At 41.7% G+C, this 27,848-nt stretch overlaps 1 protein-coding gene across 10 annotated transcripts; it reads right to left on the bottom strand.

The window, feature by feature from the left end:
• Window positions 1-505: 505 nt before the first annotated feature.
• Window positions 506-27,825, bottom strand: ZFYVE21 (zinc finger FYVE-type containing 21). Of its 10 annotated transcripts, XR_010600773.1 has the most exons (10): window positions 27,322-27,527; window positions 23,717-23,767; window positions 19,195-19,363; window positions 16,523-16,598; window positions 13,091-13,182; window positions 12,058-12,111; window positions 9,263-9,405; window positions 4,511-4,587; window positions 3,522-3,795; window positions 506-1,459 (listed from the first exon to the last, which is right to left on the bottom strand). XR_010600773.1 is itself a non-coding variant. In XM_042858238.2 (8 exons), exons 2-8 carry the CDS (start codon window positions 23,753-23,755, stop codon window positions 1,424-1,426), a joined length of 609 nt encoding a protein of 202 aa, XP_042714172.1. In that variant the 5' UTR covers window positions 23,756-23,767; window positions 27,685-27,825; the 3' UTR covers window positions 506-1,423. The 10 variants fall into 10 exon arrangements, 4 of the variants coding, with proteins under 4 accessions (XP_042714172.1, XP_005285875.1, XP_042714170.1 ...); XR_010600777.1 differs by lacking the exon at window positions 27,322-27,527 and adding an exon at window positions 27,685-27,825 and having other exon boundaries at window positions 3,522-4,587; XR_010600774.1 differs by lacking the exon at window positions 12,058-12,111 and having other exon boundaries at window positions 27,322-27,541.
• Between the last annotated feature and the right edge of the window lie 23 nt (window positions 27,826-27,848).

Below are 27,848 nucleotides of genomic sequence, written 5' to 3'. Positions count from 1 at the left end.
CACCCACTTGTGCCTACTAAGAGGTTATCTTGGCTGTACAAAGAGAAAAAGGCTTGAGGTGCTGCTCTGTGACTAGGTAGGCCCTGTCACTTAAACTGTTTTCACCTTACGCTGCTGGCCTCTGTTCTTCAAGGCCAGTCTGAATGTTTGAACTTCATTCATTACCACGTACAGCCAGCAAACTCCTAGCTGTTTTCTTAGAACAGCTGAATACATGAGAAGAACAGGAGGACTTGTGGCACCTTAGAGACTAACAAATTTATTAGAGCATAAGCTTTCGTGGACTACAGCCCACTTCTTCGGATGCATCCGAAGAAGTGGGCTGTAGTCCACGAAAGCTTATGCTCTAATAAATTTGTTAGTCTCTAAGGTGCCACAAGTCCTCCTGTTCTTCTTTTTGCGGATACAGACTAACACGGCTGCTACTCTGAATACATGAGATTTTTCTAGTTCATGCTATAGTGCTTGAACAGACCGTACCATTTAAACAGGAGGCATAGAACACTTTTGGGTATTGTAAATAACCTTTTATTCTCTCCTCCACTCAAACCAAGAATAGTGAAGTCTTTAAGGTTGAAAGTTAGCTTAAGTTGCTTAGCAAGTTAAAGTGAATGCTATCTTGAGCATTTTGCTTATTTTCATTAAGTATGAATTCATCTGATCCATAAGACTTGTACATTTAAAATACTGTATACGATATGTCCAAACATTAGTTACAATAATCTGATTAATTAGCAAAAGATCATTACCACAAGTAAAATGAATATAAACTTCAAAATCATTTTCGGGAAGCTTATATTTTCCTACATAAGGGTGGCTCCAAAAGGTCACGTTCATACAAGCCAGTTTGTGGTATTTGATGAAACTTATCTTTAAAGTGTTTGATCACATGTTGAGAACCCAAAATGATTATTTCTATAAAAGGGTATCTAAGGCAGATTTCATTGTACATTGATCTTCAACATTTGGATAAGAAAAAAACCTGAGATCTATACCCAAAAAGCTATTCTCTGTAGAAGAGACTTACAAATACATTTGTTTGCTGTTTGTAGCCAACAAATTAAATACATATAGTATACATAATTGGTACTACAAAAATTGTGCTATACATTTTAGCTGTAGTGCAGGTCATACTTTCATTTTCCATATTAAGTGCTAATACGAAGACTTAACAAAATAATATAAAGTCTTAAACATGAGGCTGTTTAAAGCATTAATTGTATACATATTGCACACTAGATAAGTGAATACTCATGGTTCCAAAATACTCACATTGCTTTTGCCAGTGCTTACATAGTGAACCACATTTGGGGTAGAGAGGGGTTCATAATACCAATTACATGGATCAAAGTAACTAGCAAAAAGTGAGAAGCGGTTTTTCAGAGCTGGTCTCTTCCCTCAGATCTCAGACAACTTGCTGCTGTTATTGGTCCCGGGATTCATAAAGGAGTTTTGCTGCCTATGATTACAAAAACAAGACATATCATTGCAGTTTGCTATATAGGCACCTCAGTGGTAAATAACTGAAACTTAAGGCCTCAGTCTTCCCCAAGAAACTACTGTAAAGCCAAAAAGCTGTAACTTGTTTTCAAATCCTGGCCCTTCTACATATGTATAGTTTTCATACAGGGGAGAGACACTAAATCATATTCTAGAGCTTACTATCATGGCACAACATCAATCAGAATTTTAATCAGATTCTCAAGAATTTCATAAATAGCTTGCAATCTTGAACAGTTTGTCATGACAGACCTGCCAGATAACTGATAATTTCTTTTTGAGAAGTCATTTAGTGATGTTGGCTAGGTAACAGCTTTCTAACCAAGTTGCTTATCTTACAAATGACATGGTGCATGTCTCCATATTTCAAGAAATATTCCTGAGGAATATTAGATCAGCCTTGGCACTGAAAAAAGCATTATCTGTTGGGGGGAGGGGGTAAAGGGGTGTTCTATGAAACAGTGAATACAGTGCTAAACAGCCTTTGAAAGGGTCTTTCTACAACATGAGTGATCTGGCCTGTTTCCATGTGAAATAACTCAATGCATTTTCTTTTAAACAAATTTTTCATAAGCCTGGTGTTCACTGCCATCAGAAATGTTGATTTAAGTGAATATAGAAAGCGTCTTATATAGTAAGTAGATGCTACATGATTTTTTACAAACTCTAGGGAGGATTGCAAGTTTGAGGTACTATATACCCTCTCTTGTACCCCCAGCTAAACCAGGCTTATTAAAAGCCTAGCCCAAAGAGACTGCCTGAGTTGGCCTGGAAAAAATAGCTGACAGCCATGTGCATTTAGGGTAGTAGAAAATGGATTAAACAGCTGTGCCTTGCGAAAAGCAGAAGTCAGTACAAGCTAGGCCTTCTGGGAGAGATGTTAAAGGAAGAAGCAAACTCTCTTCCTTTCTTAGCAGAGGACAGGAGGGACTGCATGACGGGTGCAGATGGGGGCTCAAGATGGGGTTGGTGCAGGAGGGGTGTGGGCTCCGGCCCAGTGGTGCTTATCTCGAGCAGCTCCAGGGTGGCAGAGGGGCTAAGGTAAGCTCCCTGCCTGCCCGGGCCCCACACTGCTCCCGGAAGTGGCCAGCATGTCAGGAAGTGGCTCCTGGGGGTGGGGTGGGGTAGGCAGCTCTGCCACACGCTGCCCTTGCCTGCGGGTACCACCCCCCCAAAGCTCCCATTGGCCATGGTTCCCCATTCCTGGCCAATGGGAGCTGCGGGGGAAGTGCGTGCAGGCGAGGGCAGTGCACAGAGCCCTCTGCCCCGCCCACTCCCCCAGAGTCTGCAGGGACATGGTGCTGGCTGCTTCTGCGAGCAGGCAGGGAGCCTGCCTTAGTCCTGTTGCACCACAGGGCTGGCAATCTAGCAGGCCGGATAGAAAGCCCTGATGGGCCGGATCCAGCCCACGGACTGTAGTTTACCCTCTCCTGAACTAATAGGATAATTTCAAAGTGTTAGCGTACTAGTTTAAACACTGAGTTCTTTTCATGTCAATTTTTAACTTGAACAGTATCTCTTACATTGGGACATTTGCTTATTTTTAACCAACAATTTATTAATTACCCAAATTACCCAAAACCACATTAGTATATAATCAACAGTTCATTACTCAAACAGACACAACCAACTGTGTGTACCACATACACACAATAGTCTTGCAAGCAATTATCACAGACTAGAATTGAGGCTCAGTAATTATATTAACGACCAGTCAAATTACCAATATTTCTTATTACATTTACTTATGAGCAACAAGTCTCAATTCTTTAGTACCTAAAACACACTTCCCAAGGTGCGCTTGTCTTTAAGGCACTAACCACAATCCTCTATTAGACTAGTCCAAAAGGGACAAGTTTAGAATATTAAAAGCAATTGCTTAAAACAATTCTTTTCAATCTCTAATTCCTCTAGCAATCCAAACAAATTGATCTTAGATATGATTACTTGAGACTCACTAGAGTGTAGATTCAGCAAGGTAACCTACAGTTATTTATATTGAAGAATAGAAGGGGAAATACCATGTTTGAAATGAAATTTCACCACCTCTGCTTATCCTCTTAACCTTGGGATGAGGGAGAGTCCTTTCCACATGACTGAGTTGGGTGTTGGTTGCATTTAGGATTCTGCAGCCACTTGTGTTAGTTTCTGTCAACTCTGAGTACATCGTGACCTCAGTTTTATACACCCTCCTTTCAGTGCTCATTGGAGGGGGCCACCCTCCAATTCCTATAGGACACATAGCAAGTAGGTACTCAGGTTTGAGCTTTACTTCTCTGCTGCTTCCATTAGTATCTAGTACATGGTTGTTGGTGTATAACAAATGTCTTTAATCCTTTTCTTAACAGAGGCTTTAAGTTTGAGTCATTTCAAAAACTATTTCATTATTTGCCTGCACAAATTGGGATCCCCCATTCTAAGCAATTTCTCTTAATATCCCAAAGTTATACCCTGCTGTACATCTTTACATTTCTCCTTCCTTGTGTCAGTCATTTCCTAGTACTTCAAGAGCTCAACAATTTGAAAGGATCTTGTTGGTTTTATTGTAATTTTCTAAATATGGAGGACATTTTCCACATACAGGATATAGATCTGACTCACAATGCAAACAAATATGCCATTTCTAATTTGGGGTGAAAGATGATTCACAATAAATTTGATTTACAAGGAAACAATGTACAGTTTATAATTTGGGATGAAAACCATGTGGCTTGGATTTCTTGGGGGTAACAGCCCAATTTAACATTCAATTTTATAGCCACATTTCTAAGTTCAATTTGCAGCTTCCCCACCCGTCTCTTTTCTTGACCCACTCAATGTGCAACAGGCCACTTTTGTTTGGAAACTCGGAGTTCTTTTTAACTAGGGAGAGAGAGAGAGAGAGAGGTTTATACATAGGCATATTAGGAGAGATTCTTGCCTAGGTGATTAACAATACTTATTTAGCTATTTTAGCCTCTGTAACTGGAGAGGGGAACACTCAACCTTGGCTGATCTGTGGGGTCCTTACTGTCACATGATGTGAACCATTTTCTTATTGTCCTCATAGGTAGATCTTATTTTGAGATAAACAGGTAGATAGCTTTTCTAATTTGAGGGCAAGAAGGAACAATTGTTAGTTATTAATTATTCAAGACATCTGTCCCATATCCCTTACACTCCTTATTCATCTAATGATTGCATTTGCTCTTAACCAACTGAATGTAAGTTCACAGTATGATATTGGGCTAAGTCCTTTTCCCAGTCACTGCTTTCTAAAATACTTCCCCCCCGCCCCGCATCCTACTTTCTTGGTTCCTGGATGTACAACTTTGCCTTGAGCTGCATAAAAAGACGTTATTCAAGTGAGCCCAGCTTAGCCCAGTTCAGATCACTCTGTGGAACTGACCAGTTATTTACCATTCCAATTTTGCATCATCTGCAAGCTTTACCAGGAATGACTGTTCACTTCCAGATCACTGATAAGTTATTGAACAGCAGTGGACTAAGAACACATTGCACTGGAAACCCTCCCAATAGACTATGATTCCCCACTTAGAGAGCTAGCCAGTTTGAGATTTATTTTATGTGCTGCAGATTCTGTATAGTACTAAAGTATTAAATCAAATGCCTTACAGAAGTACACCAGTTACCTTGGTCAACCAAACTTGTAATCTCAAAAAAAGAGAGAGTGACAAGGCTTCTTCCATAAAACTATGTGATTAGTATTATGTTACTGTGCTTTAATTCTTTACTGATTGCATCCCACTTCAACTGCTACTGTGGTAACTATGCACATGTATATCAAATAGAGCAACAGATGAAGATTAGGAACAGAGGGTCCTGTGGCACCTTTGAGACTAACAGAAGTATTGGGAGCATAAGCTTCCGTGGGTAAGAACCTCACTTCTTCAGATGCAAGTAATGAAGAGATGAAGATTAGATTGTCTGTCTCTGTGTAAGAGGTGGTAACAGCTGAGCTGAACATTCACTGCCAGTATCTCAACATGCAGAGCTTGGATTTGGCAGTTTTGACACTCTAGCCCAGTGATACTCAGACCTCAGTGGTTCAGGAGCCAAATTAGTGATCAACATTATCCAAGAGTCACAATAGTGTGAATTCATTGTTTCATTTACTATTTTTATTATATACACATACACAGCAAAATGACTGTGCAAGTATTACTACACTACCAACTACACTTGGTTAATATAGTAAAAGCATCGCGAGTGGTTATGGTTTTAAGATCATGTGCTGCAAAGAGCCATAGGAGACACATTCAAGCGCCATTGGTGGCTTGAGAGCCTCAGTCTGAGTATCACTGCTCTAGTCCCTCATTCTGTTAAGATTTAAGCTGAGGCTCCCTACTGGAATTTTATTATTTTCCTGCTTAGGAATACTCTCAAGCTGCATGTTAAAATATTTGTACAAATCAGTGAGGTCTTAGATTTTTCACTAACTGTTCTAGAGTTCAGGAAAAGGGAATCAGAGGAAGAATAGGCCTGGAGTGACCCTTCCCTCCCACTTAACAGCTTTAATAATGGCACAGAAGTGGAAGTTTCCATAGTAGCAACTGACTGATTTTGTGGGAGAGAACTTCTTAAATGAAAACGTGGAAGCTTTCAATATGATTTCAGGACACTGAGGAAGTTTTAGATGGACTTCAATTCACACTTTCAGGGATGGGAACTTGCATTTTGATTTTCTTGAAATACTCTTAAGGAAGATGGCTTGGGAATATTACAGTTGACTTTCAGACTATGCAGCTTAAAATAAATGTAACACACCCATCTAGTCATTAAGATAATGCTAACTCATTCTGCCACTTTCTCCTTCCTTTTGGAGGAACCACACTGCCACTTGAAAGAAACTGTTACAGTAGTATGCTCTTGGCTTTCGTGACTGACACATTAAACAGACAATTAATGCATCTAAGAACCTGCGTCATCTATATATCAGATGCGGAGGCAGTCTCAGGCTCATCTAGGATACAGAGACCATTACCTGGCTGGTCAGGGCAGATGTGGAAAAGTTTCTATGACCTTTTGCTGGAGTGTGGAGGAGTGAGTCAGTCATAAGCAGTGCTCACTGACCCACACTTGGAAAGCAGGAGGATCTAGCCTTTAATTATTAAGGAAGGGTTTTGTTTTTGTTTAAATACACACATGCCAGTATATAGTTTCTTCTCTGACAGAGTACATCTTTGCTGCCATAGTTTTAAAAGGGGGGAGGGGGAAAGGGGAAGCTACTGAACTGGTTGGTGGAAGTCACTGGCCAAGCACTTGGAACTATGTTTTGTTGAAGTGCTAAAGTAGCTTTCGACAGCAGTAGCCTCTTCTGCAGGTGCATAGGAAATATTTTCTTTTCAGCTTGTTCTACTAGTTCAGTTCAATAACTAGTTCAAAGTTAAGAAACAGACCAGGAGTTAAAAGCAGTAAAGCTTGTTTTCCTCTTTCAATCCATGAATTAAAGTGAGGTGTGAGGATTTCGTCTACTAGTTCTAAGATCTTGAAGGATATGGTGACCAGAAACAATCAGTTCAACTCACTAGGTATAGATAATACTTTTGTTAAATAAGTCACTTAGTTTTGTATATCAAAACTGTATTGAAAAATCCCTTTTCTTATGTATCCAGCACATTTAAGGTAGTTTGATTTAATATAAAAATTTTAAAAAGTGATATTTGTGCATTTTTAATTTAATTCTAATTTTCATCCAAATGGAGCTTTACCCAAGTCTAGTAAATGTATCAGTCACCATTTTAACAAATGTAAAAGTTAATAATCTGAATTAATTGCAATTACATAGCTTAAAGTGTACAGATATGTATCCTCAGCAAAAAGTACCAACATATTTAGTGTAAAGGTGGAAGTTACTTGCAAATCAACATGTTTGAATGGTTACCGACCAATAAGAATCAAACTTTTTATTACGAAAATAAGGACAAATGCAAAATAAGATTAAAATAGATTTAAATCAAAGTTTTCTGCTTGCTGATTTAAATTATTTAAACTTGATTTGTGTCACTTTGATTTAAATCAATCCACTCTGCTTTCCAACATTAATCTAACCTTTAAACCAAAATCCTTTCGGAATGTGTTATGGCTGTTTTTAATATCTATTTGCAAAATTAACATTTTATTTGGGATTTCCTTAAGGTTACGGCTGATTTGTGAAATAAGTTTAACAATTTGGGGCAGCATATGTATCATGGTAGCCCCCAGCAGTCCCAATCAGGATTGGGGTCCCATTGTGCTGGATGATAAACAAAAAAAGTAGTCTTAGCTGGGAATCAAAGAAGTTCTAAAAGCCCAGGAATCAGATCTTATAGAGGATGTAGTGTTTCAGAGCAGTTATGAACTATACAGATTTTTGCAAGTCAGGCAGATGTTTATTCTCCTTAGTTTACTTGTCAATTCACCCTGTATAGTTAATTATACCCCAGTATTAACTGTACCCAACTACTAATTCTAGTTAATGCAAAACCGATTCACATTTTTATTGAAGATCTGGAATAAAACCAAATCAACTGGAAACCTTTGCAGATGACACAAAAAGGTTGAGGGAGTGGTAAATAATGAAGAGGATAGGTCACTGATACAACTAATTGTGAACATATACAGCTATGAGCAAATAATGTAGGCCATGTTTACAATACAGGAAGCAGTGACTGAATGATTTGGGGGTCATGGTGGATAATCAGCTGAATATGAGCTCCCAGTGCAATATTGTGGACAAAGGGGCTACTGATATCCTCAGATGCATAAACAGAGGAATCTGAATTAGGAGTAGCAGGTTATTTTACCTCTTAATTTGGCACTTGTGAAACTGCTGCTGGAATACTGTGCAATTTTTAAAACAAGATTGGATGTTTATCTAAAAGATCTGCTCTAGCAATTATTTTGGGAAAGTCCTATGGCCTGTGTAACATAGAAGGTTAGACTAGATGATCACAATGGTCCCTTCTGTTCTTAAAATCTATGAAGTATTCCAAGGTCCCTCTATCAATTCAGCATTACGAATAAAGATAACTTTGGAACTTAGAGAAACCAAATTCCTGATTTTTAAAAAAAAATATGTTACAGTATGGAAGATATGGCCATCTGGTCCGGTTTCACTGATTTATAACTGTTTCACAATGCTGACGTTAAGGTTTAGCAAGATTATGTTCTTCCCCTGCATCTGGTGTTCTGTTAGTGTATTAACATGCCCTGTCTGCTGCTGCTTGATATATTTTATGTATTATCTCACTCCCCCAGTTACTTAGGTCTGAACACACAGTGCACTGTTCTTAACCATAGATATTACAGTTTTTTGTTGTGTTTGTTTGGTTATGAAAGTGAACTCCAGGATTATTACATAAGAACTAAGAGAAACCTAATGCAGGTTTTGGTATTTTTGTGTGTGACTAACTTGCATACAAGATGAAACCCTCAGAAGTGAAGGCTCCAATTTGTAATCTTGTCAAATACTGAGTATCAATCAATCCATGGCATCTGGAAATCCATTTACCACCAAATATTAAAGCCCCAGAGTAAAGACAGTTTCCCTTGCTTGCTGTAACCACTCAGTTTCCCCCCACCCATTTAGATGCCAACCCAGCATGTTTTCTAGACCTCAGCAGAAGCCAGTCCTGTAGTCAGAGTATGGTCTATCTAGTATAAGATGGGTTATGGCCTTATTATATTTATAGTACAGTCACAACTAGTTGTTTTGCACACAAATGGTGACCAAACTTAAGGTGATCAATTTTAAACATTAAATGTATTTTACACACGTTACCTTATGCATAGCTGCTAGCCAGGCTGCTGACAGCTTCTTGTTAGAATTGAAGTCTTCACTGGCAGTAAATTTCATCTGTGTGAGCTCCTCTGACCCTGGTGCCTTATACTGCAGCAGCATACCTGTGGCACGAGTATTGCCTCCTGAAAAGGGAAAATTAAAGTAGAGTCCTGAACAAGCAGTAGGAGAACAAAGTATTTAACCACTTGAGAAACAAAAGAAGGGGATGCTCTGTCCATAATCACCAATATAAAACTCATTCCCAATACCACTTAAATGCTTTAAATGGCCTGCATTAACAGCTGCTGCTATTGTACTCTACTGTGTGAGTATGAACCACAGTGTATTACCACAACCCAAAGCCAAGAATGCACTGTCAGAACATCACTCAGGGAAGCTAGCAGCAAAGGGAATTATTGCTGGAAATAAAGCCATTTATACCCTGACATTGCAAGAACATCTTTCTAGCTTGGAATTTTTTTTTAAGTGTTAAAAGTCTTAAAAATAAAGTTCATGGCAATTCACCACAGTATCTTGCAGCTTGCAAACAATGGAAGTTGTTATTCTTGTGCGATTTAACCATTGTTCATATTTTAATTAAAAAAAGAGGGGTCCTTGCTTGATAGGAAGTCAAGCTCACAGCACTGAAAGCTTTCTGGTCTCTACCAGATAGGTGGGAGGGCAGGTGGCCTCATGGTGGAAGCCTACTGTGAGGCCAAATAACTCCTGGAAGTATCAGAAAATGGGGTGTGTCTGCCACAGAGGATGGCTTCACTCAAGGAACTGTGTGGGAGAGCACCCCACCTTATAGAATTTATATTCTAGATGTGATTTTAAGTTATGATATTATTAATAGGCCATCCAGTGAAGACAAGTGAGGAACACACATAGAAATCAGGTTAGCCTAAAAATCAAGAAAGGTTAGTATGGAGTAACATGTACCAATGGCCATATCTTTCATACTGTAATGTTTTGTTTGGGGCATTTAGTACACTATTATAGGGTTAACTAAGTCACCAGAACCTTCAAAAACCAATCCCCTTGCAAGTCACCTCACCTGCCTGATCCAATGCTCCTTATGCATACAAAGGCCTCATTTATTTAAATGAAAAGATTATCTGCATAGGGTAGGGCCCTAAGGGGTCAGTATCCTTATGCCACTATGCAAGAGAAATCCAGACACAAAGAATCTTGCACTAAGCTTCTGACCACATGCCCCATAATTACATTTATGAGTTAACGTGTTTTTCAATCTCTTTGCAAAAGGAGCAATTAGATTCCTCTGCCCTCTCCAATTTCCCTAGTTGGATTATAAAACTGAGTGCCTAACTTTCACTGTACTGGGACCTTGACCAATTTCAGATTGTTGCAAACATGATTACATGACACTGATCTGATCTACCAGTAAGCAAAAGTCAGTAGTAGGTTACGTAAACAATACAGCACACAGCAAGACAGGAGAAAAACAAATATAGTAAGCAGTATTTGCTCTTCATGATTTGCTTAGTCACAAGCCCATCGTTCCACCCAAAACAAAACAAGCAACCCCTCCCACACCACTTGGGCATAAAATAAATAGCTTCTCCCCTCAAAAAGGCAGACAATCCTTATCTTAAGAATCAAATCATGCCAAATGTACTGACTGTCCAAAATTAAGGTTTTTTATGAAGATCCACTTTTAAAATCTCATGACATGCCAATTACATATGCAATACATTTCATGTACATATACTCTACATACCCAGCTACACGAGACAACTGTTAAGATCACATATTGAAGCAGAATAGCAAGATAACTATCCATTTTGAATATGCACACTTGCCCATGTATTGTTACCAAAGATACTTAAAGAAAATCAATTTATTTACAATATTTCGTTATGAGGACTAGAACAAAGCTTCCAACTGGTGCTCAATAATTTCTATTGCGATTTCACCACTGCTTTGGTCTAGAAACTGGCCCAATAGCACACTGTTTGAGCACCAGTATTTTCTCTTCCTAAGACATAAGTGGAAGAAACTAAACTGCCTTAGTTATAGACCTACAACTCCAAAGCGATACTAAATTTTGGTCACTTTTTGTATGAAGTGTAAGTTTCAGTTTCCCTAATTTGGCACGTTAATTATGGATAGTTTTTGCTGAAATTGCAGTGATGCATGCTAAAGATATTCTAAAATAGTTTCCAAGGTCAAGACTAGTGTTCCCTGTAATTGCCTCTCCATGAGGAATGAGTGCCAGAGCTCAAGTTTAAGACTTATGAGAACAGTCTTTTCTGTTCCATTTCCACCACTTCTTATTCTATTCCTTCCATTTACCCATTCCCCCTGCTTCCTCATTTATTCTATAAATGGACATTCAACACATCCACACCTTTCTTGCTCTATCCATCCTCCCATCTTGAGCAGCAGTACTTTGGTCGCTTCAGGAAGTGAACGCTCTAGTGCCCACTCATTTGTGCAGCAGGAAGTGGCATAGTGCCTGTCAGCAAGGGGAATAGCCACAAACATATGATTTAAGGGAGCCCTGATTAAGGCAGAAGTATTTTAAGTCTTCCTCCAATAGTCAAAATGTTCTCCACTTTAGAATTTAGATTGGATAATTTCTGTGTGTTCCTATTCTTTCTAAGGGCATCTCACAAAACACATGTTTAAATCTAACACTTTTAAACACAGATTGCCCAAAATTAATTTCAGTAAGATCTGTAGACAGCAAAGAGGAGAGGAAGAAAGCAGCACTGAAAAGGGCATCATAACAGCATGCTCAGGTGAATCAAGTTCACAACAACATTGCTGACCTTCCGTAATGTGTTGGCTCTCCAGAAGGCTGGTATAAGTGTGAATATCTTTTTCTACATCAAGAAGGTAGGCAAGCAGTGAGAAGAAAAATTAGTCAGAAGAGCAGTGAATAAGGAAATTAAAGGAGCAATAAGTTACACTCAAATAGCCACACATTTGGTTGATTTGAATATAGGAGTTAGTTCATTAGACAGAAATTACAGTGACTATACTGCTCCCACATTCCACAGATGTGAGATTTACAATGAAAGTCCAGTCGTACTTGACAAAATTATTAATGGTAAAGAATCACTTTTGAAATCCTTGTTCCCATTTTTTATTTAGTGTACTCTAATACTGGGTTTGTGCCTGATGAGCGTATTTTGTAGGACTTGGGTAAAAGGTAGTTACCTCATTCAGATTTCAGTTGGCCACAATCAGGGGTCAGGTGAAAAGTAAAGCTCTGCATGAGTGTTTGGTTAACCACATACCAGTTAGATGTAGTAAACAGTTTGTTAATTTGATAATACTAATTGGTCCCACTCTGTGGTTAGACTCTTGTTATCTATAACATGTTAAGAAATATCCTCTCTGACACAGTTGCACTTTCATCAACTCCAGAGTCTGTCCCTTATACTGTTGGCTTCAAGCAAAAGCAGGTCACAGCTGCGTCCTGATACTTTCCATTCTGATGACCAAAGTTCTTCCCCACCACTACCCCCGCTCAATCAGGAGTGCATCTCTATGGTTCAGCAGTGGGAAGTGGCAGCAGGGAAGATGTCCACTGTCACTTGATTCAAGGTACAAAGTTCTACAGGGTTGAGGATCAAACGGTTAGAAGTCAATTCTGAATTCTTGAGTTTTCCCTAAAATGCTACTGTCAGAAGCCACAAGGATAGGCTTCCAAATGCTGCTGCTGTACTCAAGAGTGAAATGAAGCACCCATATCTGAGTGGTCAGTGTAAAAGACGGTGTATTGTTTTATTAGGTTAAAGAAAAGCATTGCAAATTCATAACTTATGACCATTAGTTTAGATTCATTGCAAGATTTACCTCCAGGAGTAAATCCCTCTGTAAGTATCTGGACAGTTGAAATCTGTGCAATTTCAATTTCATAATGGCTGTCTCCATCCAGAAACAGATATCTACACAACAGAAGAAAACATTGCTTCTTACAAGCGTGTCAGTTTTCAAGTTTACAAAATAAGTCTGATTCAAGAGAAACAACAGGTTCTACCAACAGTATCCTGACAGTTTATGTACTTTAAGACAAACCTCACAGGGATTAATTACTACAGTCTTAATCGCAAGCAGTAAAGATAGGAAGAAAAGCTTTTAATAAAAACTCAAATTCCTCCCCTCCCCCCCGCCAACCTTCTGATCTTCAGTTAAAGCCAGTTGAAAGCTATGGGCCAGACTGCCAGGTGCCTCTTGCAAAACTTCCTGCAGAGCATCCTCAAGAGGGAAAGTGACTGAGGCTTTTTGAAAGACATTGTCTAACTATCTATAATCTGAGGATCACACACAGCTCTGTGGAGGCCGGAACCTTATGCATGAGTTCAGTTTTTAAAATAAATATTTTGAAATAATTTTTCAATGGTTAAATTTTTCCTCTCATGCCCTCTCAACCAGTACCCTTCCCATTACTGTTGGCAACACATTATTTATATTCCAATAGCACCTACAGGTCAACTAGGGTTGAGATCCCACTGTACTAGGCACTAAACAAACACAACAGAAGACTGCACCTACCCCGAAGTGGTTAAAACAAAAACAAACAAACAAAAGCTACACACAGTAGGCAAACAAACAAAAACAAACAAACAGAGAAGTCTGGTGGCACCTTAAAGACTAACAAATTTACTTGGGCATAAGCTTTCATGGGTAAAAAACCCACTTCTTCCCCACGAAAGCTTATGCCCAAATAAATTTGTTAGTCTTTAAGGTACCACCGGACTCCTCGTTGTTTTTGTCGATACAGACTAACAGGGCTACCCCCCGATACTAGACAGCAGGCAGTTTGTTTAAAATTACACTACGATTTCTTTTCACCTTTATTCACAATCAACCAACCATTCCTCTATCCTATCCACCTCCAATAGAGGAATACTCCACCTCCCTCTGATTGTAGGAGTTTAAATTAAGAAACCTGTCAAAATTATCTGAAGGTATCCTCCTCGCTGTTTCATCTCCCACACAGGAACTTCCCTTCTCCTCCAAAGAAAGGGACAGGGCACTCACCTGGTCTTTTGCATGCCACAGGTCCATTAGCAACCAATCACTTCCATCCCCCACTGAGGCAAGGGGCCCTAAACTGCCGCTCCATTCTTCCTACCACCTAACCCCACAACCTTGGGATCAGCAGATTCTCCTCTCCAACTCCAGAACTAGGCTTTCGTCTTTCAGAAGAACTCTAAAATCCACCCTTTCTTCAGTATCTGTTACCAAACTCCTAGTCCACACACTGGTCCTCTCCCATCTTAACTTTACAAGACATGTACCGTCATCATCCTGAGGATTCTGCTTGTATATTGTACCTCTTTATCCCCAGCATTCATCTGATACAAGTTTTTGCAGATTAAAAGCTCTGAGGGGGTTAAGGACAATCTTCCTTTGTGTGTACATCACCTTATAGGTTTTGGAAGCTACCAGTATACAAATAAAAACTACACTAGTCATGTGGACTGTACAGTAGGCACAGTATATAGAATTCATTTCTTATAGACAACCAATTAGGAGACAGCAACAGTCTGTCACTACCTGCCTAGCCAGATTCAAATTAACGGCTTACGTGCAAAGTGCTTCATAATATTCCATCATCAATTTCTGGAGCCACCCAAGTTTCTTAGGGTATGTCTACATTGCTAAAAAACACCCCAATTTAAAACAAAACACAAACCCGCCACATGCACATAACTGCAGCAACGAGTCTCAGCGCCCAGGTCAACTGACTCAGGCTTGCTCTACAGGGCTAAAAATAGTAGTGTAGGCATTCCCACTCCTGCTGGAGGCCTGGCTGAAACCTGACAAGGGGTTTGATCTCAGAGCCCAGGCTCCAGCTCAAGCAGGAACATCTACGCTGCTATTTTTAACCCTGTAGCATGAGCCCGAGTCAATTGACCCAGGCTCACATTCACTGCCATGGGTCATTTTTTGCAATTCAGACATACTTTTAGTGTAAATTTTTGCTGTGATCAGCAAGGTTTCAGTAGCAAAAAAACAACCAGACTCTGATGATGCAACATATAACAATAAGCCCAAAAGGGCTTACCCTCTGCTCATACCTAGGGCACTACCAATTTCACGGCAATGTGTCACTGACTGTGAAATAAGCCCTTCCCCATGAAATCTGATCTCCCATTTGCTGCTGGGAGTGCCCCAGCCTGGGAGCTCTTAGCTGTGAGTCCCTGCTGGGCTGGGGAGGGACAGGACTTGTCCTTCCCTTGCATAGCAGCTCTGGGAAGGAGGGTGGGAGGGAAAAACATCAGACCCACCTCTGAGTGCCTCCCCCCTGCTGCAGGAAGCTTCCTGCCCAGCACCGGATGTTCCTGCAGCTGGCCGGGACTTATGGAGGTGGATCAGATATCCCCCTGCTCCTGGGAGCATCCCAGCCAGGGAGCTCTTAGTTGTGAGTCCCTGCTGGGCTGGGGAGGGACAGGACCAGTGTTCCCTCTAGTTTTTCCCAACCATGTGTGGAATGAATTTTGTTATGTGCACCAATATGACACATCACCTCCATATTGGTGCACATAACAAAATTCATGTGATGGGGGTAGGGTTGAGGGGTTCGCAGTGTGGGAAGGGGATCAGAGCTGGGGCAGAGGGTTGGGTGCAGGGGTGTTAGGACTCTGGCCGGAGGTGCAGGCTCTGGGGTGGGGACGGGGATGAGGGGTTTGGGGTGCAAGGGGGTGCTTCAGGACTATGGCAGGAAGAGAGGACCTGGGTGTGGGGAGAGGTCCCTCTCCCTGCTGCAGCAGCTCCAGGGCTGGGGCTGCAGGATAGGCATCCCTTCCCCGGCAGGTCAGGTCCAGGCTGCCCCAGTTGTGCCTGGGCTGGGCTGCAGCAGAGTTGGGGCCAGTGGAGGGCTGTCCTGGCCGCAGCAGGTTGGGAGCTGGGTTAGGTTAGGGCCAGGCATGGCAGCTCAGAGAGGGGAAGACCAGAACCACTTCCGGGTACCTTTTGGGTTGGGACCCCCACGGTTACAACACCGTGAAATTTCAGATGTAAACAGCAGAAAACGTGAAATTTACTAAATTTAAAACTCTGGCCATGAAATTGATCAAAATGAACCGTGAATTTGGTAGGGTCCTACTCATACCATGTACCCACTTGCTGATTCTGGAAACATTTTAGAGCACATAAACCAGCAGGAATGCTGTAGAGGCAACATACAAGCCCTCATGAAGAGCAGGGATGGGAAGATTAAACAAAGATTTAAAAACTTAACCAGATTTAACAAGTGCAGTTTCCATTCACATTTCTCACCTCTGGTTGTTGGAAAGTCGACAAACCATCATCTCCGATTTTTCTGATGTTCCCCGAGCAACAGAGAATGTAGCACCTTAGTAGGAAAAAATCCCCAAGTATTTATTCAATTATTCAAATGCTAAATTTGTAATTTAAGAAAGAAGCAAAATTAGCATATCAAAAACTTTTATAAACTTTTGCACTTAATGCACCTATCCTAATGGCTTGAACACTAAGCTATGTTATGCTCTCCATTTTACCCAATGTATCTTAAAAGTCTAATCCTGAAAAGAACACCAAAAGAGTTCAGTTACCAGCAGCAGCAAAATGGTGCAGTTGTAACTAAACATCCTGTGATCAGTTAATATTTCTTCTCCGATGGGTTACTCCTGGAGGAATTCTGTGCTACTGCGCGCATATTTTTATTTTTTTGCACAGAAAAAAGCTTCTGCTGAAATGTTGATGCAGTTCTGCCTTTTGCCCACCAGAGGGCACTGTGGTGCAGAAACACAGCAGCAGCTCATCTAGGGAAGAGAACGAGCCTGCCTTCTTCGCAGTGCCTGTCAGGCCAGATCCAGGAAACTGGAGCAATGAGGAAAGATAGCATGGGGCTTTTGGGGGGGTGGGGGGGTCAAATAGGGGCTCATAAGGGCTAGTGGGGGAGGACAGACTGGGGCAGGGGGTGAATGGGAGTTGAGGCACAGGGCCACAGGGGGAAGGGAGGTGCAGGGCAACATAGGGACAGTGGGTTGCTGAATGGGGGCACAGAGACATGAGGACAGGGAGTGCAGGGCCACAGGGAGAGGGGAGCGCAGGGCCACAGGGAGAGGGGAGCGCATGGCCACATGGGGACGGGGCAGATGTGCCTGACTGAATGGGAGAGGCTAGGTGTCAGCCAAGGTCTGCATGGGGGAAGCTCCCCAACAATCCCTCCCAACCCCCCCAAAAAACCTGTTCAATACATTTCCCACCCATACCAAACAACCCTCCAAGTTCACACCCAGGCTCCTTCCCAGCAGTTTACTTCCCTCTCCCTCAGCTCCTCCATTACCCCTGACTCCCCCAAGCCTTTGCACTGCTTCTGAGGGGTGCAGGAAATAAGGTTCTGTACTGTAGTTTATATGAATTATTACTCAGAGTTCGGAATTAATATGCCTAGTAAGGAATCTATTTGTCAAAAAAAGATTTCCTGAATCTTTTTTGTTGTCTGTATTGTTACAGATATACTTGCCAACAGGTATTTTGAAATAAATGACCAAAAATAATTGAAACTGGTTGATTATATTATGTTATTTTGACAAAATATGCAGAATTTTAAAATACTGTGTGCAGAATTTTTATTTTTTAGCCCAGAATTCCCCAAGGAGTAATGTGTGTAGACTGTTGTAGGTTTACTTGATTTAAGGCACACCCTCAACCTCAAAGCAAGAGGCAAAGGACAGTATCAAATGATTGTGGGACAGTTTCCTGCAGCTACACGGGACCATTTTTGCCATCAAATATTGCAGTTAGTAAAAATATTACAGAAACTTTTAGAAAAGTGTACAGAATATACAGTGAGATATAAAGATTTTATTGGCAGGTGGCCGTTCAGTTCAGGACTGCCTCATGCTCAGATTTTCTTAGTTACACCAGTGTAAGTCAGGAGTTACTCCATCAAAGTTAATGAAGTTATACTGCTATATGTGAGAAGAATAAAATAATCCCCTTACAAATAGTTTGTTTAAAAGCCATCTGTGCCTCACCCCCAGAGCACATTATAGAATAACCAGTGCTTTACGTTATATGTAATCCATGTGCAGATGTGTTCGGAAAGCATGTTTCCCACCCCATGAGGAGCACTAATTTTGGTTGAGTCTTTCACAAACCAAAGAGACCAAAGTGTTAAAATTCAAATGCAAGTGTTCGATAGAAATTGGTACATTCCTTCGTATGCTCATGGAGCTGTAGGACATCTCACCAGGAATGTGCATTCTAATTAGAGGTGTGCTCTTGCCTAACTACTGAAAATACCTATTAAAGTCACATTCAACATCCCTTGAAAGGCATGTTCCCAATTTTAAATAGTCACAGGATATTTTAAAAATTTAACAAAGACCTATCAGATTCTTCATTTTTAAAAACAGTACAATCAGGGCTCCAGTTATATTTCATACTGCTCTTTAAATCTATTCACAATTGACAGTTCAGTGACAATCACAGCCACCTACACAGTCTAGGGAGGAAGAAGAGATCAGAGGCTGAAATGAAGTTTGAAGCATGTATTCTCTCTCATTATAAGACTTCAAAATTATTCTCTTTACTATTAAGAGTGTATTTGATCCTGTGTACAGGGATGTGATTTAATAAAGTGCAATATTACAAGAAAGCTATTACCATGCCCTCATACATTCATCAGCTAGTAAGAGGCATTAGAGTTCCTTTGACTCTAGAAGCTGAACTTTTAAAATACATAAAAATGAAAATCTCATCTCCGAAGAACAGATCCGGACGGATAAAAAAATAATGAGCAAACAAGAAAAAAAAGACAGTGGGGAAGTATTTCAAAAGAGATTTCTAGAGACTGCAACATAGCACCTTACTTGACAACATAAGGGAATTAGTTCTGCTATTTATCTCATTATTTATTTGACACTCACTTGAATAACTATGTACAAGATCAAAACAACAACTGTGCAGGTAGAACTTACCATTCATAAGCACTTTAAGCTGCTTGTCATAAAATTCTGTTTCTTTCTGAGAGATGAAAGCACATTCAGCACACTGGCGCACAGGATCTACAAAGCACATACGAGGCAGAGGCACTTTTTTACTGCAGCACTTGTCACAAAAGCACTTCCCACATCTCCGGCAATGGTGCTAGACAAAAAAAATTATAAAAGATGCAATTAATAAGAGCTGATAACGTTACCACATCAACACTACTACTCCTGAAGCATTGGCATGCACAAGAGAAACTAGGTGAGCAAGTAACAACAAGATACAGAGGGGGAAAAAAAATACTAGATATGGCTAATTCAGTATCACATGATTCTAAAGATAGTAAGAAGTGCTAAAATGACATCTCTGGAGACTGGAACTCTAAAGACGGTCCAGCATGAGCAATAGCAGTGTAAGCTTCTCCAGACACCTGAGCAGGGTGCTTCAGGTCTGACCAGAGTGAACAAGGGTGAAAAGGAGTCTCCATGGACCATTAAATCCTTGTCCTCACTGTCAACAAGACTGCAAAAATATAATGGTGGTTTGCATGTCCTCTTCACTTTCCATGGAGATTCCACTGGGCTCCATCCTCAGCCTACTCCTCTCCCTCCAAATATTTAATTCCATGTCTAACAGTGACAGAAGCAATTCCAGGTTTTATAGACTGAATGATCAGTTACTAGAACAAGAAAAATTCTACAAGTGTCCTGTGAAGTTGGGATAATGGCAAATCATTTGCAAGTGTGATAAGGCCTATTTCACAACAATTATAATTTCGCAGCCAGTCGACATTAGTGGCTATCCCTCAATACAAGGATAATACCTGCCAGGAGGAAAAGTCATAGATGAGACTTAAGATAGCTGAGGAGTCCTATCTGTGCTCTACAGGTTTTTCCACATACATGACAGGTGGTTGTTTGGAGAGAGCACAACTGCTGGCCGGGATATTGTACATTTTCCTTCTGCCTGTGCTGTTTTCCAGCCTTGTGAGCAAGGCAATTCTCTTCAAAACGGCTGAGGCTTGATGTATGATGTGATGCCATTGCAGTCTATTGCCAGCCAGTTCTTCCCAATTTGTTGGGTCAACACCTCCCTTCTTAAAATATACTTTCAGGGAGTCCTTGTAGTGTTTTTTTCCCCTGTGGATCCTCTTCCAAAGACTAAATTGAGAAAAGAGCATTTGCTTCGGAACACAAGTACTGGCCATCTACACACAATGACCAGCCAAACAAAGTTGATGTTTCATAATCTTCGCCTCAACATTGGTGATGTTAGCTGCAGAGAGAATGCTGGCCTTGGTGCAACAGTCTTCCCATCTAATACGGAGAATATTCCTAAGGCAGTGCTGTAGGTGCCACTCCAGATGCTTAAGATGGCTTTGGTACATCACCTAGGTCTCGCACCCATAAAGGGGAGTGGGGATAACCACTGCATCGTAGATCAGGATCTTAGCTTCCATTCACAGATCTCTCAATAAAGACATGACGAAGCAACTTTCCAAAGGATGTGTTGGCACAGCAGGTCCTATGTTCAATCTCCACATCAAGATAGACTGGGAGAGGTAGCTACCAAGGTAAGGGAAATGCTCAACATCTTCCAGGCATTCACCACCGATGACAATTTGTGGGAGAAAGGGGGCAACTTATCCTGGGACAGGCTGATGGAGCACCTTAGTCTTCCCAATGTTGCGGGAAAGTCCCAGGTTATGATAGCACCATAGAAAAGATCTAGGGTGGATTGCAAGTCAGCCTTGGTGTGCATGGCGATAACACAGTCATCAGCATACTAAAAGTCTGTAATAACAGTCCTAGCGACCTTTGTTTTTAGAATGAAGATGCCACATCATTTAGGTTGAAGAGCTGGCCATCCATGTGATTCTTCAAAAACTGGGATTGAGTAAGGCAGTCACAAATAAGAATCAAGATCACAGCAACATAGATGGGGAAAAAAGGGTTGGGGCAATAACACAGCCCTGATTGACACAAGTCTAGACGGTGAACGGGTGCATCTCTAACCTATTAAAGAGGACAGTGTGCGGTCATCCCATCATGAAGTAACCTGAGAACGCGAATGAACTTCAACGGACAGCCGAACCTAGACAAGACTTTCCATAACGGTTCACAACTGAGGGAATCAAAGGCCTAAGTTAGGTCAATAAATGCCATAAACAATGGCTGGTGTTGTTCTATATACTTCTCTTGGATCTGTTGTGCAAGAAAAATCATGTCGGTGGTGTCTCGAGACAGTCTGAAACCACACTGGGATTCCAAAAGGATACTTTGGCAAGAGATAGGAGATTATTCAAAAGGATGCAAGCAAGGATCTTCGTGGCAATGGAGAAGAGAGCAATGCCTCAATAATTCCCACACATTAACTTGTTCCCTTTCTTAACAATGGTAACAATACTGGCACTCTTTAGGTTGGGTTGAATTTTCTCATTAACTTCAAAATCATGCTAGTAGCGAGACTCTTCAGCGGTGCCTCATTGAGAGGTTCTCTGACCTACCTGACAACATCAATGACATCCAAATACATTGGGAGGAGTTCAAGACCATTATTCACAAGGCACATGCTGAATTCACAAGGCATATACTCCACTCACTGGATTGGATTTGATGAAAATGAGGAAATCCTAGCACTTATTCATCAGAAGAAAAGCACATTTTGCACTTGGTAAAATGAACCCTCTAACCAGCAAAAAGACTCTTATTGGCTTAAAGTTGTAGTTCAAAGGGGGCTGCATGACATCAAGCATCAGTGGTGGCAAGCAAAGGCAATGGAGATCCAGAGCTTCGCTGATCAACATGACATAAGAAGCTTTTTTCAAGCAACAAAAGTCATTTACGGGCCAAGTTCAAAGGACATAACCCCTCTGCAATCTCAGGACAGCTCCACCCTTCTTAAGGACAACGTAGCCCTCAAGCAACATTGGAAGGAGCATTTTGAGATACTATCGATCTGCAAATCTGAAGTCTCAGCTGCCACCATCCAGTCCATTCCTGAGCATTCAGTAATAGACCCTCTTGCTGACGATCCCCCGCCCCCATCTCCTGAGGAAGTTTGGCATGCCATCACTCAGATTAGAAACAACAAGGTGCCAGGCCCAGATGGCATCCCCATGGAGGTCTTCAAAGCTGGTAGAATAGCACTCGTGCAAAAACTTCAATTTCTCAGCTAGTAGTGGGACCCGAAATCATTATTTCCACTGGAAATGACAGGCACAATAGCTATTCCTTGTTTGAGATCACAGAGGAAATTAAAATAATTCATGCTACATAGTAAAACTCTCCATGGGAGATGGAGCATGTCAGGCAACCAACTTATGGATCAAAGTAAGTTTCAACCACTGATGTGAATAAATGATAGCTTTGAGTTTCTGAATATTTCTTTAATTAGGGAGCAAAACTTATGAGCACAGAACCACCAATCAACCTCTCCAATATGCCTATCCTCCTCATTGACCAGCCACATTTACTTATCATAGTTACCAGTCTAATACTTTTAGAATTCCTGAAGATTCCCAGTATACCATATTTAATAAGATTTATTTTCCACTTCGTTACACCATATCTGTTGGGCTTTATATTCCAAACAACACATTGCAAAACAAGTGTTTCAACTCAAGATGCATCTTATATTCATCTTTCTTCCTTTCCATCAGTGTATGCTAGCAAAATGTCTGTGTAATTAGGAAGTTATGCAAGGAATGTTATTCATAGCTAGAATGATTGTCCTGCTGACTTTTGCACAAACTAGCAATCTAAAACAATTATGTCTCCCCTTCTCCAGGGAAAAACTCCAGATTCTTGGCAATATGCTCCGTCTTCTCTGACAGTAGTTCCCAGTAAGACAGCACCTTCTCTATGCTGCTTGCTAGTAAAAGTTCAAGACAACATAAAAGTTAATTAAAATACTCTATATAAATGGACTGAATTACATGCCCAGTGCAGTCCACTGCATCAATTTCAATGAACTACTGTTCATAATTCAACAAAAGAACTATTTTTACTTATAGCAAATGCATCTTCTGCCAATATCTTCACCCATTATTTGTTTTGCACATTTTGTCCAAGTACTTTATAATTGGGCTCTTCCTAGAATCCTAGCCTTGAAAATAAGTGTTCCTAATACTAGACTCTTTCACTCACATAACCAATATTTTATGCAACTCTGAGTGTACTGACATGAACATGTTTGTCGTTTACTTGCCAGCATTACTGACAACAGCATATTTTGAGAAGTGTTACTTATATGTTGCCTCAAAACCAGCATAGTATTTTAGTCCTAAAAATAGTCATTTATTTTAAATTTCACAGCAGAATAATAGATTAAAGAGGATGAAGACCTACTCCTAGAGGCGGGAAACAAAAGCTATTTTTAAGGCATGTCAAATTTTGGGTGTAAGTATCCTTTTGAAAGGAGAGGTTTCAACACATTTCAAAATAAGAGTTCACAAAAAAAGTTCCACAATGTAATGTGTTTAGGCTATTATGTTTTGTTGCTCTCTCTTACCTTTCTGGTTATGAAATCAAACTTTGTTTCACACTGCATACATCTTGGACACTAGAAGACAGTAAAGAGTACAAGATTTATGTACATCTTTATCCAGATACAATGCACAAGACTAAATATATTAGAGTAATTTCTAGAAAGTTAAATAGCTCTAATGAATTCCCATGCAAGTAATGTCTAAGTAATGCTTGTTTCTTGCTTATCTTAATTTTCTGAACATTTATGTGGTAGGCAAGTACTATCCACATCTTACAGAGAAAGAAGAGCAAAAGAAAAAAATTGATTTTCCCTAGGCACAAAGTAAATCAGTAACAGTCAGGATTACAACTCAGGAATTCCAATCTCATGCATAGTCCATTAGTCCAAATTTGTATTAACTTGTATAGTGTACATAGAAGATAACTATCCATTTATTATACTGTTACACATTTAACTCACAAGTGTTGTTGGTTTATGCATTATCAGTAGTTAAAATATCTGAAAAATAGCATAATTATCTTGGAAGTCCTGTTCCCTCCTCCATCTCCCCCCCACAATCACGAAGGCTAAATCTATATCTGCAAAATTTCACTTTGATAGTTTATAACTTTTTCCTAGAAAGAGCTTGGTGAAAGAAAAAAAAAATATATGAAGTCACAATTCCCCCCCCCCCCTCATTAAACATTTGATAAGAGCCAGCTGCTCTGGGTTTTGTTGTCTAAACTGGTAACAAAGTGCTTGAGAGAAACTTTATTCAATAAGTATTAGATGTGGTTATTATTATGGCATTTTCTACGCAGATACTAAAAAAGTCACCCACTACGTGCTGATCTACAGCACTATTTTACATCACCGGCATCTTTCCTGAGACCCTCATATTTCTACATTGTTTCAATTCAACACATAATACCAGATAACATTTCAATTACAAAGCCTTGGATAGTATCAGGTTTATCAGCTAGGCTATTAATGCAATGTTGTGTTTGACATTTGGGACAGGTGGTAATATGTTCAGGTTCTGCAACAGCTTTTGGAATTATAAAGACTGTAAGCTCTTTAGACCAGAGCCCATCATCATCTTATGTTTGTGCCATGCCTAGCACAATGGTGCCCGAATCCCTGACTGAGGCCCCTAGATGCCAGTGCAATACATATAAATGTATCTAAAATTGAGAGCACAAGGCAATGGGTTGGGAGGTGAAGGGGCAAATGGGGTAGAGGGGAAAGAGAATAATGCAGTTAGGAGCACTGTCCTTCAGATAATATATTAAGCCGAGGTCTTTCTTGCTTTCAGTGACCATTCAGGCGAAATATCTCATGGTACATTTTGAAAATCATGGGATGAAACACTGTGCCTTAGTCAATATCCCCTTGCAATAGGCTCCAAAACAGAGTATCAGAATTTAAAATAAAGCAGGTTGTAATGTTCAAGGTTGAGAATGAGCTAACTGCTAAGCATACAAAAGTTGCGATTTGCCTATTGTTACCATGCTTCCAGTATTTAACTCCTTACTTTGTAAACTTCTTTAACGTGACTAGAACTTTCATGGTCTATTTTAGAAAGTTCTAGATATTTCAGCAGGTTCCAAATCGGTATCAAAGTTCAATAAGCAAAAACGTAGCTGATGTGAACTGCCACATCAGCTAAGTCACAAACCTCAAATTCCTGAGCCACCTACTTTTAACTACAGCTTGATGCATTAAATCACTTCTGAAATTTAGCAAATTTAAGTACCTGCATTAATTTGCAACTAGCCAGTTCCAATTAAAGAGATTGCTCAACTGTTCAAATTAAAATATTATACAGAATGATCAGAACTGGTCTCAAATGATGAATGTTCTTTCAAAAGATGTACTGAACATCAAACCTCTGTCAGAATGGCTACAGAAATGCACATTTACCTTCACTGAATTATCAGGTCAATGCACTAAGCCCTTTAAGTCTATTGCCAATGTAGACTAGCCCTAATAAGTGAAATACTGTGCATTGTTTACAACAGAAAGGAAAAAGCAACAGATTCAGACTAACACGGCTACCCCTCTGATACTTAACAAAAAGGAAATACACTCTATGCACAGCCAGATAAATGAGATGCATCTGCTGGCTTGTCAGTTTTTAAAACATGGGCTAAGCCAGGTTTCCAGCACATTATTTTGGAGATAAACATAGCAGAAAGAGCAGTGAACTCTTAAAAATCAAGCAGCAGCAAAAAGGGACTGTAACTTCACTTACCTTCCCCACCACTATTTAGGAAGCAGATTCACTCACATTTTTTAAGTCAACCCAACAGAACCCTCTTCTTAGCCATTTCTCCAGCAAGACAGCTTTCTGCACTTACACAAGGTTTTGCCTATAATTATTTTGCCTCAGCAGAGAGGGCATTTCCTGCCAGCAAATATGGGAACCACGTATTCACAAGATGGAACAAGAAACATAGGCAGCCTCAAGATAGGAGTTATAAGATAAAATAAAGAGGGGAGAAAAAAAAACCCTAACGCCCCAATATCCTTCCATTCCAGGCCACTAAGGCTGTTTTACTGGGCCCTATACAATAGGGGGACAGAGAGAAGCCAGGGCACAGGCGCATAAGTGAAGTGGTTTTTTGAGGGGAGGGTGGAGGGCAGGCTCCTTTGCCTATAGGACTGTAAGAGCCCAACACAAGGGGAAATACTGAGCGCCACTGTAATGAGGAGAGTGGCCCGAACGCCCCAGGGGTGGGTCAGGACCTTGGGATCCCCACAGGCACCTTAGAAAGGATTTCACCACAGGTGCATCTGCATAGCGGAAGTCAGAGTCCAAGGAGCTCAATGCAAGGAGTGACGCGGGGGAAAGGGGCTCACCCAGGCGGGTCGGGGCGGTTGGAGCCAGGAGTGAAGGGGAAGACGGACTCACAAGCGGGGGCCGGTGGTGAAGGGGTGTCGAGAAGGGGGAGCCCAAAGGCGGGGTGGGAAGGAGGGTCGGAGCGGAAAGCGGGGCGGGGAGATGTCCCGCTGGCGGGGGAGAGGAGGGTCGGAGCGGAAAGGGGAACGGGGAGATGTCCCGCTGGCGGGGGAGAGGAGGGTCGGAGCGGAAAGGGGAACGGGGAGATGTCCCGCTGGCAGGGGAGAGGAGGGTCGGAGCGGAAAGGGGAACGGGGAGATGTCCCGCTGGCGGGGGAGAGGAGGGTCGGAGCGGAAAGGGGGGCGGGGGAGATGTCCCGCTGGCGGGGGAGAGGAGGGTCGGAGCGGAAAGGGGGGCGGGGGAGAGGTCCCGCTGGCGGGGGAGAGGAGGGTCGGAGCGGAAAGCGGAACGGGGAGATGTCCCGCTGGCGGGGGAGAGGAGGGTCGGAGCGGAAAGCGGAACGGGGAGATGTCCCGCTGGCGGGGGAGAGGAGGGTCGGAGCGGAAAGGGGAACGGGGAGATGTCCCGCTGGCGGGGGAGAGGAGGGTCGGAGCGGAAAGGGGAACGGGGAGATGTCCCGCTGGCGGGGGAGAGGAGGGTCGGAGCGGAAAGGGGAACGGGGAGATGTCCCGCTGGCGGGGGAGAGGAGGGTCGGAGCGGAAAGGGGGGCGGGGAGATGTCCCGCTGGCGGGGGAGAGGAGGGTCGGAGCGGAAAGGGGGGGGGGGGTCGCGCTCCCCCACTTACGTCCTTATCAGGCACCCAAGGCGGCTCGTCCAGGCCGAAAGGGCTGCGGGCGGCGTGGTGCTCTGGCACCATACGGAGCCCGCTGGACGAGCGAACCAGCTTCTTTCCATCACAGGCCTCCCCGCCCGACATCTTTCCCACAGCGCTACCAGCCCAAGCAACGAACAGCAGCGCGCCACCCAATCGCCCGTTACTTCCCTAAAACTGATGCCGCTCTCTGCCAATGAACTCTCCGACTAGTGACCCGCCCACTACTATGTTCACCCAATGGAATGAGGCCTGCCCAAACTCTCAGCCAATCCCCTATCGCAATGTAGTACCGCAGTTAAGGCGCATGCGCAGCTCGAAAAACTAGACGGTAACCTCGAAAGAGGAGGAGAATCCCCTTCACTCGCGCCCGAGTGTCTGTACCCGGACGAAGCCTGTAACCAATGAGCGAATCGGAATGTGCGGAGGGCGGATCCAAGGGCTGGTACCTCAGGAAGGCCACGACTCCGAACACGCTGATTAGCCGGCACTTCTTTAGG

The sequence above is a fragment of the Chrysemys picta genome, chromosome 4 (assembly GCF_011386835.1).
Source record: "Chrysemys picta bellii isolate R12L10 chromosome 4, ASM1138683v2, whole genome shotgun sequence".
Classification (NCBI taxonomy): Eukaryota; Metazoa; Chordata; order Testudines; family Emydidae; genus Chrysemys; species Chrysemys picta.
This window is presented reverse-complemented; position numbering and strand designations above follow the sequence as displayed.

Excerpts from the sequence above, each read along its gene's own strand:
- ZFYVE21 (XM_005285818.4), bottom strand. The coding sequence starts at position 27,453 with ATGTCGGGCGGGGAGGCCTGTGATGGAAAGAAGCTGGTTCGCTCGTCC. Across the intron at positions 12,112-13,090 it reads AGAGGGATTTACTCCTGGAG|AAAAAGATATTCACACTTAT; the intron begins GTAAATCTTGCA and ends TTCTTGATGTAG. Across the intron at positions 9,406-12,057 it reads GAGCCAACACATTACGGAAG|GAGGCAATACTCGTGCCACA; the intron begins GTCAGCAATGTT and ends TTCCCTTTTCAG.